Source organism: Trichechus manatus, unplaced genomic scaffold, assembly GCF_000243295.1.
Source record: "Trichechus manatus latirostris isolate Lorelei unplaced genomic scaffold, TriManLat1.0 scaffold00057, whole genome shotgun sequence".
Classification (NCBI taxonomy): domain Eukaryota; kingdom Metazoa; phylum Chordata; class Mammalia; order Sirenia; family Trichechidae; genus Trichechus; species Trichechus manatus.
Genome location: NW_004443993.1, coordinates 7,908,561 through 7,921,307, shown reverse-complemented (window position 1 = coordinate 7,921,307; position 12,747 = coordinate 7,908,561). Strand labels below are relative to the sequence as shown.

Sequence of the window (12,747 nt, the reverse complement as noted above, 5' to 3'; positions counted from 1 at the left end):
CACACACACACACACACACACACACACACACACACACACACAAACTTCAAAAATCTATACGGAAGTGCAAATGTCCACAAATAGCCAAGATGTTCCAAGGAATAAGACATGAAGGCTTGTCAAAACATATGATACATAAATATTTTTATGTTTATATATTTACTGTGGAACCGTGGTGGCGCAGTGGTTAAGAACTTGGCTGCTAATCAAAAGGCAGGCAGTTCAAGCCCACCAGCCACTCCTTGGAAACCCTATGAGGCAGTTCTACTCTGTCCTGCAGGGTCACTGAGTTGGAATTGGCTCAATGGCAAGGGGTTTGGTTTATTTTTGGTTTTTATATATCTATTTTATAAATTAAGCTATAACATACTGTACAGTATAGTATTAGTACAGGAATACACAAAGAGATCAATGGGAAAAAAGTAGACAGTTCTGGAAAAACACACGGCAAGCACTATAGGGCAGAAACAGAAAACACAGACACGAGTTTTACCTTCCACCAAACATTCGAACATAATTCACACAAATTCTTTGGCACTGCATAAAATGGATTACCTTCCCTCCAATATCCAATCATAGGTTCACCATTTCCTTTTACAGCACTGCCAAAAATACATCTAGCATATAATATTTACGGTAAGTGTAAAGAGAAAACAGAATCACATAAAATGCTCAATTAAAACAGGAGAAGGGAGAAAAGTGTGTAAGACACAAACAGCAAAATCTAGAAAACAGTAACAAATAAGGTAGATATTAATAAAACTATATCAAAAATCACCTTATCTAAATAAAGCAATTAAAACACAAAGTATTTGGACTATGTCTTAGGCTGGGTTCTCTAAAGAAGCAAAACCAGTAAAGTATATAAATATATATATAGAGAAAAAAATAATATCAAGGAAACAGCTCACACGATTGTAGAGGCTAGAACATCCCAAGTCCGTGGAGCAGGGTAGAGGCCTCTCCCAAGTCACACAGCCGCAGAAACTGGCAAGCCCAAGATCAGCACGTCAGAGAGCAGGGCTCCTGCTCACAGGCTGTGCAGATCAAGGAATCCCAGGTTCGGCAGATAAGCTGACAGCTCAAGTCCCAAGAACGGGAGATGAGACGACAGGAAGCAGCTGCAGGATCCAGGGACAGCAAAAAGCCAGAACGTCTGCTTATATTCAGATGCAGGCCACACCCCCAAGGAGACTCCCTTTCATCTGACTGGCTACTCACAGTATATTCAATCATGGGAGTGATCACATGAAAACACTGAGAATCATGACCCAGCCAAGTTGACACACAATCTTAACCATCACAGACTACAAGAAGTCCACATTACATGTAAGAAGACACAGAAATATTAAAAAGGATGGAGAGAAACAGGACATAAGTCAGCTCTGTCCGCCAGGAAACACACACACATGCAAAAACAAGCAGAAAATGTTCAACTCTGTAAGAACTTTGGAACCAGTCAAAGGTTTACAATAACTAAGCAAACACAGAGTTAAGATAAAGGCAACTTTAAATGGTAGGAAAGCTTTGTAGAATTTTCTACTTGCCTATGCCTCAAATGCTCTCTGGTTAGGTGGCTGTCTTACAGTGGTGGCAGGCCGCAGTCCCAGAGTGGGCTAGAGAAAAACAGCTAAAGGAAAACATGGACAAAGAACTAAAGGAAAAAAATGTACAGTTTAAGTCCTCAGCTTACAAATTCTGAGTTATGGACAGCTCGTACTTAAGAAGGGCCCACAAAGCCTATTACATTAAAAATTTGAGTTAAATACAATGGTTCATAATAACACCTGCTCTACTTTGTGACTGCAGGGCTTCAGGAAGGAGAATGTTGTCCGTCATTTTAAGATGGATCATATTGCTTTTAACATTGTGCTGAGTGTGTAACTTTGTATTTGGCTTAAATTTTTCTCTCATTTACCCTTGTAACTACGTTCCCAAAGTGTAAATTCGACGCTACTGCTGGTGATGCATCAAAGAAAAAGAAAATGATCATGAATGAAAATAAAACAATCTGTATACCTACACACATTCTCTCATTCTCTTCAATACGTTACTTTTATTATTACTGTATTATCATCATCATGAGCTGCATTATGTTTAAAATGTATTAATGCATTTACAAGTGTTTCTTAAGTGCTTTATATGGACAGAAAAGTAAAATATATATTAAGACAAACATCTGACTGACGCTAAGCAAGAACTGTATGTATCTGTTCCAACTTACCTACAGATTTGACATACAGACAGACCTAGGAATGCATCTTATAACCTGGGGACTGCCTGAATTAACAAAATCAGAGGAATACCTGAGTGGTGCAAAAGATGAAGTGCTCAACTACTAGCTAAAACGTTAGCTGTTTGAACTAAGAGGCACTCAGAAGACAGGCCTGGCATACTGTTTCCAAAAGGGCACAGCCTTGACAAACCTATGGAGCAGTTGTACCACACACGAGGTCAGCAACTAACAAGAAAATGAGAATATCCATAAAAAGATATAGATTAAAAACAAACCAAATTTTGGAACTGAAAAGTACAATAACTAAATTAGCAGCTGAATAGCACATCTCAGTAGAAGAAAGAGTTGTTCTGGTTAGGTGCCCCTGAGTCAGTTCCAACACTCAGTGATCCTATGTATAACAGAACGAAACACTGCCCGGTCCTGCACCATCCTCACAATTGTTGCTATATCTGACCCCACTGTTGCAGCCACTGTGTCGGTCCATCTTGTCGGGGGTCCTCGTCTTTTTTGTGATTGTCTACCTTACCAAGCATGATGTCCTTCACCAGGAGCTGGTCCCTCCTGATAACACATCCAAAGTATGCAAGACAAAGTCTTACCATCCTTGCTTCCAAGGAGCATTCTGGCTGTACTTCTTCCAAGATAGACTGGTTCATTCTTTTGGCAGTACAAGGTATATTCAATACTCTTTGTGAATACTGTAATTCAAAAGCATTAATTCTTCAGTCTTCCTTATTCATTGTCCAACTTTCAATGCATATAAGGTGACTTAAAACACCATGTTTTGGGTCAGGAGCACATTAGTCCTCAAAGTGATATCTTTGCTTTTTAACGCTTTAAAGAGGTCTTCTGCAGATTTCCCAATGCAATATGTTGTTTGATTTCTTGACTGCTGCATCCATAGGCGCTGATGGTGGATCCAAGTAAAAGGAAATCCCCGACAGCTTCAATCTTTTCTCAGCTTATCGTGATGTTGCTCAGTGGTCCAGTTGTGAGGATTTTTGTTGTCTTTATGTTGAGGTGTAATCCATACTGAAGGCTGTAGTCTTTGATCTTCATCACTAAGTGGTTTCAGCAAACAAGGTTGTGTCACCTTAATGAGTCTTCCTCCATTTCTGATGCTGCGTCCTTCTTCATACAGTCCAGCTTTTTGGATTATGTGCTCAGCATCCAGACTGAACAAGTACGGTGAAAGGATACAATTCTGATGCATACCTTTCATGACTTTAAACCACGCAGTATCCCCATGTTGTTTGAATGACTCCTGCTGGTCTATGTACAGGTTCCTAAAGAGCACAATTAAGTGTTCTGGAATTTCCATTCTTTGTAACGTTATCCATAATTTGTTATGATCCACACAGTCGAATGCCTCTGCGTAGCCAATAAAACAGGGAAACTTCTGGTATTCTCTGCTTTCAGCCAAGATCCACCTGACATCAGCAGTGATGTCCCTCATTCCACATCCTTTACTGAATCTAGCTTGAATTTCTGGCAGTTCTCCGTCAACTTACTGCTACACTCATTTTTGAAATATCTTTAGCAAAATTTTACTTGCCTGTGATATTAATGATATTGTTCGATAATTTCACATTCTGTTGGATCATCTTTCTTTGGAATGGGCATAAAAATGGCTCCCTTCCAGTCAGTTGGTCAGGTAGCTGTCTTCCAAATTTCTCGGATAAGTGAGCACCTCCAGTGCTGCATCTTTTTGTTGAAACATCTCAATTGGTATTCTGTTAATTCCTGAAGCCTTGTTTTTCACCATTGCCTTCAGTGCAGCTTGGACTTTTTCCTTCACAATACCATCAGTTCTTGAACATGTGCTACTCCTGAAATGGTTGAATGTCAACACCAATTCTCTTGGTACTGTGACCGTGTATTCCTTATCTTCTTTTGATGCTTCCTGCATCGTTCAATATTTTGCCCAAAGAATCCTTCAAAATTGCAACTCGAAGCTTGAATTTTTTACTTCAGTTCTTTCGGCTTTACAAATGCTGAGTATGTTCTTCCCTTTTGGTTTTCTAATTCCAGGTCTTTGCATATTTCACTACAATACTTTGTTTTCTCAAGTCGCCCTTCCAAAATATTCTGTTCAGCTCTTTCACTTCATCATTTCCTCCATTCCCTTTAGCTACTCTTCATGCAAGAGCAAGTTTCAGAATCTCTTTGATATCCATTTTGGTCTTTTCTCTCCCGTCTTTTTAATGACCTTTTGCTTTCTTTGCAGCCCTGATGGCGCAATGGTTAAGAGCTCAGCTGCTAACCAAAATGTCAGTAGTTAAGAGTCCACTAGCTGCAGCATGGAAACCCTATGGGGCAGTTCTACTCTACGAGTCGGACCTGACTCGATGGCAACGAGTTTTGCTTTCATGTCCTTGATGTCATCGCACAACTTGTCTGGTGTCTGGTCACTAGTGTTCAATGTGTCAAATCTGTCCTTGAGATGATCTCTAAATTCAAGTGGGATATACTAAAGGTGGTGTTTTGTCTCTTGTGGGCTTGTTTTAATTTTTTCAGTTTCAACTTCAACTTACATTATGAGCAATTGATGGTCTGTTCTGCAGTAGGCCCCTGGCCTTGTTTCGACTGATGATACTGAGCTTTTCCATTGTCTTTCTTTCCACACGTGTAGCTGATTTGATTCTTGTGTTTTCCATCTGCTGAGTCACCTTTTACTTGCTGAGAAAGACATTTGCGATGATTAAGTCACTGGTCTTGTAAAATTCTATCGTGGGATCCCTAGTGTTGTTTCTATCACCAAGGCCATATTTTCCAAATACTAATCCTTCTTCATTTCCAACTTTAGTATTTCAATCACCAGTAAGTATAATGCATCTTGATTCCATGTTTGATCAATTTCAGACTACAGAAGTTGGTAGAAATCTTTAAATTCCTCATCTTTGGCATTAGTGGTCAGTGCAAAAATTTGAACTTGGATATACGACAGTTGAAATTACTGCCTGATGAACAGAAAAAAAGAAGCATGAAAATAGGTGAGTAAAGGCAAATGGATTTGTGGAACACCATCAAGTAGATCAACACATGCATTACAAATGTACTCAAAAGAGAAAAGAAAGGGGCAAAAACAATATTTGTAGAAATAATGGTTGAAATTGTCCCAAATTTTATGAAAGACATGAATCTGCATATCCAAAAACTCAATTAACTCCAAGATGGAATAACTTATAGAGATCCACGTTGAAAGAAATTACAATTAAGCTGTTGAAAGCCGAAGCAAAGAAAATCTTGAAAAAACCAAAAGAAGTGAAAATGAGGGATCCTCAGTAAAATTAACAGATATCCTATGGTTTCAAGGGACATCTAGATCATTTAGCATAACATAGTTCATGAAGAAAATGTTCTACATCCTTGGTGAGTAGCATCTGGGGTCTTAAAAGCTTGCGAGCACCCAGCTAAAATACGTCTATTGGTCCCATCACGTCTGGAGCAAAGGAGAATGAAGAAAACCAAAGACACAAGGAAAACACTAGTCCAAAGACCAGTGGACAACATGAACCACAGCCTCTACCAGCCTCAGCCAGGAGAACTAGATGGTGGCTGGGAATCACCACTGACCGCCTAGCAGGGATCACAATAGAGTGTCCTAGACAGAGTGGTAGAAAAAATGTAGAAAAAAATTCAAATTCACAAAAAAAAGACCAGACTTACTGGTCTCAGATAGACTGGAGGAATGCCCAAGACAATGGCCCGACATCCTGCTAACTGAGAAGTGAAGCCACTCCCCAAGTCCAACTTTCAGCCAAAGATTAGACAGGCCTATGAAACAAACAATAACAAACATGAGGAACATGTTTCTTAGTTCAATCAAGTGTATCAGACCAAATGGGCAACACCTGCGCAAAGGCAAAGACGAGAAGGCAGCCAGGGACAGGAAAACTGGAGAATGGTCACAGAGAACGCAGAGTGGAAACGGAAAGGGGGACAGTGCTGACACATTGCATGGATTGCAACCAATGTCACAAAATAATTTGTGCATACATTTTTGAATGAGAAACTAATCTGAGCTGTAAACTTCCACCTAAAACACGATAAAATTAAAGAAAAAATTAACAGGCATCACGGAGATCAGAAGGTAGTAGGATGACACATTTCAAATGCTGAAAGAAAAACAAAAAGAAAAACACCCTGTCAATCAAGAATTCTATTATCTTCCAAAACTGTCCCCTACAAATTAAGGTGAAATAAAAACATACCCAGATAAACAAAAGCTTAGACAGCTAATTCCCACTAGAATAGACTTTCTTTATAAGAATTGCTAAAGGGAGTCCTTCTGGCTGAAATGGGTGGGGGGAGGAGAAAAAAACTAGACAATACCGTGAAGCTGTATAAACAAAGATATCCAGTAAAGGCACTTATATGTGAAAATATAACAGCTAGTATTACTGTATTTTAGGTTTGTGCCTTTACTTTTTATGTTATAACCCACTGCCATCTAGTCGATTCTGACTCCTAGTAACACTGTTGGACAAAGCAGAACTGCCCCATAGGGTTTCCAAGGCTGTAAATCTATGGAAGACTGCTACATCTTTCTCCTGCGAAGCAGCTAGTGGGTTCGAACCATCAACCTTTCAGTTAGCAGCTGAGCGCTTAACCATCACACCACCAGGGCTCTTTTTTTATGTCATATGCGATTATAACAAATGCACAAAAATTATTTGTAAATTTATCTTATTTGGAACAAAATGGGTAAGGATGTACTCTGTGAGAATGAAGCCTGAGGCATGGAGATGGAGCTATGCAGAACCACAGTTTGTGTATACTATTACAGTTAAGACGGTAATAATTTAATTTCAGTCGTTCTAAATTCAGGGTCTTAAACATAATCCCCAAAGTAACCACAAAGAAAACATCTAAAAAACATATGCAAAAGGAAATGAGAAGAGAAACAAAACAAACAATGGCAGAACTGAACGGAGAAAGAGAGAGTCCTACATTCAGAGTTGGAGACTTCAACATACCACTTTCAATAATGGACAGAATACCTAGACAGAAGATCAATAAGAAAACAAGAGGATCTGAGTAACGGTATAAAACAACTAGACTTCACAGACATACAGAACACTCCACCCAACAACAGTAGTATATACATTCATCTCTAGTGCACGCGGATCATTCTCCAAGCTAGACCGTGTGTTAGGTCAAAAAACGAGTCGTGATATATTCAAATATATTGAAATCATGAACTATATCTTCTCTGACAGTAATGCAATGAAACTAAAAAGCAGTAACACAAGGAAAACAAGAAATTTCATAAATATGTGGAAATTAAACAAAACACTATTAAATAATCAGTAAGTGATAAAAAAAAATCACAACAGAAAGCAAAAACTACTTACAGACAAATAAAACAAAAGCAAAACTTACGGGATGGAGGGAACACAGTGCTTAGAGGGAAATGTAAAGCACTAAAAGCCTACATTAAAGGGATTTCTCAAATCAATAACCTAACACACACCTTGAAGAAATAGAAAAAGAGGAGTAAAATAAGCCCAAAGATACCAGAAGGACAGAAATAATAAAGACTACAGTGTAGAGAGATGAAATACAGAATAAAAACAATGACAGAATCAACAAAACAAGAACTTGGGTTTTTTTAAAGATTAAAAAAAAGTGGCAAACCTTCAGACAGACTGACCAAAGAGAGAAGAGGCAAATAACTAAAATCAGAAATGGATGTGGAGACACTGCTATGGCTCATACAGAAATGAAAAAGATTACAACAGAAAACAATGAACAATTGTATGCAAACATATTAGATAATCATCTAGATGAAATGTTAAATTCCTAGGAAATACCCAAATTACCTAAACTGACTCAAGAGGAAACAGAAAAATTTAGAAGAACAAGTAAAAAGACTGAATCAGTAATCAACATCCTAACAATGAAAAGACCAGGATCTGATGGCTTCACTGCTAAATTCTACCACACATTTAAAGAAGAATTTACATTAAGCCTTCTCAGACTCCTTCAAAACAAGAAGGGGGAACATTTCTTAACTCATTCTATGAGAAGAGCATTACTCTGATACCAAAGCCAGACACAGGCATGACAAAAAAATAAAATAAAGACCAATCTCGCCATGAATACAGCTGCAAAAATACTCAACAAAATACTAGAAAACCAAACCCAACAGCCTATTAAAAGAACTATGCACCATGATCAAGTGGAGTGTATCCCAAGAGTGCAAGGCTAGTCAAACATTAGAAAATAAAATATACCACATCAATAACATGAAGGAAAAAAAAAAAACATAATCATTTCAACAGATGAAGAGAAAGTACTTCACAAACTCCAACATCCTTTGTTGATAAAAACACTCAACTAGGAATCAAAGGGAAATTCCTTAACATAATAAGCATTCACGAAAAACCCACAACTGGCATCACATTAAGGAGTCCTGGTGGCATAGCTGTTAATCAATCAGCTGTTAACCAGAAGGACAGCAGTTTGAACCCACTGGCCGCTTTTCCGGGGAAAGGTGTGGCAGTCTGCTTCTGTAACATATACAGACTTGGAAACCCTATGAGGCAGTTCTTGGCAGTGGGTCTTCCCCTGCGACTCTGTGTTACACTTGTGGTGCTGCCCGGACTGCTGGGCCAGACAGGATGAATCAACATCTCATATCCTGAGCTGCTTTAGCAAAAAAGAACACTTTAATTTTAGATTTTAATCCAAGACTGTGGGGAGCAGTCAAAAATTTTAGAAATGTCCTACCAGATCTAGGCACAGAGAACCTGGGAGCACAAGGACCTGAAATAGGTATGTTTCCCACACACCTGAAAGACTCACGCAAAACCATTCCCCACTGGAAAAAATGATGGTTTTGGAGACTCTAGACATGATCCAGCTGGACTCACTCTCTTGCCTCATTCCCGTGCTGAGGTCATGAGCATGTCAAGCCCCATGCAGGACCCATAGAGTCAGGTTCTTCCTTAATAACTCTCTCCCCCATTCTTTATCCCATTACACCGCTCCAGTGCCTGGGGGAAGCCAAGAACCCAGTGTGCAATGATGGGACAGGATGGCTCTGGAGGACCTGGGGCTCAGCCTCCCCAGCCAGAGGTGCTCCCTCTTCAGACTCTGCTCAGGACATTCTGTCATTCAACACAGAGCACCGAGGCCCAGGGTGGGGATGTTAAGGGTCCACGGTTCCAGCTCTGAGAGTCATATATGAAAGGAAACCGCAGGCATCCAAAGCTTCAAATGCCATGTATGTTTAGAGGAAGAGCCCAGTGACAGTGGAGCAGAACCTTAGGATGCCACTTAGAATTGAGTCCCTTGGCCTCCTCTGCCACTTTTTACCTCACAGAAATACGGAGCATGGAGCACACAACTGGTCCCCCACCGAATCACTTTTAGCCTCACCCCCTTATACTAAGAATTACTCAGTTCTCTGTGGTACTCACCATGCCCTTGAGCTTCTGGAAGTCTAAGTGAATGTCCTCTCGGAGTCCAAGAAGCTACTTCAGAAGAGCCACTGGGCAGTCTGGAGCAGACGAATAGTATTTGGTCCACACACCAAAGCAGCTGAAACCTTACTTGTGATACCTAGGATGGGCAAGATGATCACCCTAGGTCCCCAGCCACCGAGACTGGACTAGTTCTCCCTGTACCACACCTGGGACCTGAAATGGAAGAAGATGGGGAGGAGACAGTGTTGAGCAAGGAGGGAGTGACAGGTCCTTGGCCTTCAGCTCTTTCCCTGGGCAGGGCTTCCTCCCAGGCTCAAGGCCATGCTCCATCCTAAGGGCATCTGCATTTAAGGCAGATCAGGCTCCAGCCTTCCAGAGCACACACCTACAGTCTTCACACAAGATACACAGGCCTGTCCCTTTCCGCAACATCATCACAGATGGAGGAATTTACTCATTCCACAACATGAGAAGCATCCAGGGCAAGGCTGGAAAACGTGAACCTGATTTCCTTCAGGGAGTCAGGGGTCCAAGGATGAGTTTGTGTATTCACCTACATAACTGTGCCCCTTGTAAATTATTTGATATCAATATGGGTGCATTTTCAGGGAGAATATATTTTTCGTGTTTGCTCAACGCACTCATCATGCTTCATCGATATTTAATAACGTACAATTAAATCTTTTCTACGTACAATTAAATCTTTTCTACTGAGCTTTGTTTTTTTGTTTTTTAACTTTCATTTCACGTATACCACTGTAACATGGGATCAGTATTTTCCTATTGATTTTGCAATTAACATTTCTTTATTCCTCCCTTTTTTTTCCCTTTGCTCTCAGACCATGACACCACCAGTTCCCAACCTTTCAAGAAATCCAGGAGGATTCCTAACACTTTCTCTTTCAACATTATAATGAATCAACCAAAAAATAAATCAGAAAATTGTTACATTTTCTCTAAGGAGCCCTCTCCTGTCTCTGCTCCCATTTCCTCCCTCCCCCAGCCACGTTCCCATCCAGGGGACTCCCACTCTTTTATTTCTTGATCTCAGTGTAAATGTTCTCTCTCATATGACCATCATATCAGTGTCTCCTGTTTAAGTATCATTTTTCCTTTTATTACTTTCTCTAGCAGCACTAATTTTAATTCACAAGTTTATTTCTATAATTATTTTCAGCATAAACTGGAAGCTTGTTAGATATGTAGACTTTCAAGCCACACCCCAGACCTGCTAAATAAAAATCTGCATTTTAACCCGCCCCAGGTTATCCACATCCGTGTTCAACTTTGAGAAGCAGTCACTGCTCCATAACCTGTAACTCAAGGAAGGAACAGTCTATCAACCAAGATGCCCTTTGAACCACCTACATCTGCATCATATCATCCAGTATATTCCTGAGCCACACCATCTTCCATTTCTAGGCCACCTCAGTCTTCCTTAACTTGTTCATAATAAGCTCCTGCTTGACATCATTCATGGTTGTCTTTTCCAAAATCTATTTACAGTACAGGAACTGGAGTGTTGTGTTTTAAATCACAAACACACTCACACTCATCCCTCCTTAATGCCTTTCAGTGGCTGTCCACGGGCCTTCAGAAAGTGCAGTAGTGAGAATGGTTCTAAATGACCTGCTGCCATCACCTCCTCCAGTCTGGCTCACACGATACCCCCCAACCTCCAACCTACACTTTGTTTTCTTTGTCCCAATCATCTCTGACTTTTATTAGAAAACCAAACCAAACCCGTTGCTGTCGAGTTGATCCCGACTAATAGCAAACTACAAGACACAGAATGGCCCCATAGTGTTTCCAAGGAGCGCCTGGTGGATTCGAACTGCCAACCTTTTGGTTAGCAGCCACAGCACTTAACCACCACGCCACCAGAATTTCCAACTTTTGTCAAGCAATGGATAATAATGCATTCTCTGCTGCCTCAGGAATTTACACACTTACTTTTCTCAACTGAAACAGTTTTTCCACATCCACTCATCACACATGCTATCAACCCTGCTCATGTATATAGCTTACAATGTATATAGCTAAATCCAACTAATTTTATGAATCTTCGCTGAAATGATTTTCCCTTCCAAGTAGTCTACCTGACTCTCGGGTCGGGTCCTTTTATTACAGGTATCAGATGTCCCTGGTTTTTCATTATTTATTTAAAACTGTCCCCCATGCTAGAGTATAAATCTATGGGCAGACACTCTGTATTTTGTTTTCTTGTTCCTTCCCACCTATGACACTGATAACTGAGAACACACACAGAATAATCACAAACACAGATTATCATCAGTTGTATATCCTCTTGAACAGCACTATCCACTGGAACTTTCTTTGAAGACAGGCATGTTTTCTTTCTGCATAATCTGATATGAAGACACTAGCTAACATTTGGCACTTAACACCTGACTAGTGCAACTAAGGAACTGAACTTTTTAATTTGGCTTTAATTAATTTTAATTCTGAATAGCCACACCTGCCAAGGGGACATCACAGCTCTAGTGGACTCCCCAGAACCATAACTGATCAACAAGCACAGAGGGTGTGAACGCTGCCATCACCACAATGCAGAGCTTCCCAGCTTTTTGTTAGCTGGAAGCCTGTCATAAAGAAATAAAGCTGGTAAAAGTAAAGGAAGCATTCAATTCGATTTGGTTGTCTTTACTTGATTAAGGTTAAGGTCAACCTAAACTGGATTTACCACATTGTCTTAGTCATCTAGTGCTGCTGTAACAGAAACAGCAAGTGGATGGTCTTAACGAAGACAAGTTTATTTCCTCACAAAGTAGGCTAAAAGTCCAAATTCAGGGTATCAGCTCCAGGGGAAGGCTTTCTCTCTGTCGGCCTTCTCATCAATCTTCCCCCGGAAAAGGAGCTTCTAGGCGCAGGGACCCCAGTCCAAAGGATGCGCTCTGCTCCCAGCACTGCTTTCTTGATGGTATGAGGTCCCCCTGTCTCACTGCTCACTTCTCTCTTTTATATCTCAAGCGATTGCCTCAGGACACACAATCCAGTCTTGTAGATCCAGTCCTGCCTTATTAACACAACTGCCACCCATCCTCCCTCATTAAC

General features: G+C 40.3%; 1 protein-coding gene across 1 annotated transcript in view; it reads right to left on the bottom strand.

Moving 5' to 3' along the window:
- The window catches only part of LOC101346492 (zinc finger protein 260-like), a 76,700-nt gene that overhangs the window by 10,667 nt on the left and 53,286 nt on the right, over positions 1-12,747 (bottom strand). Inside the window, exon 5 of the mRNA XM_023733254.1 lies at positions 3,025-3,045. Coding sequence (XP_023589022.1) covers positions 3,025-3,045 — 21 coding nt within the window. The remainder of the gene's footprint in view (positions 1-3,024; positions 3,046-12,747) is intronic.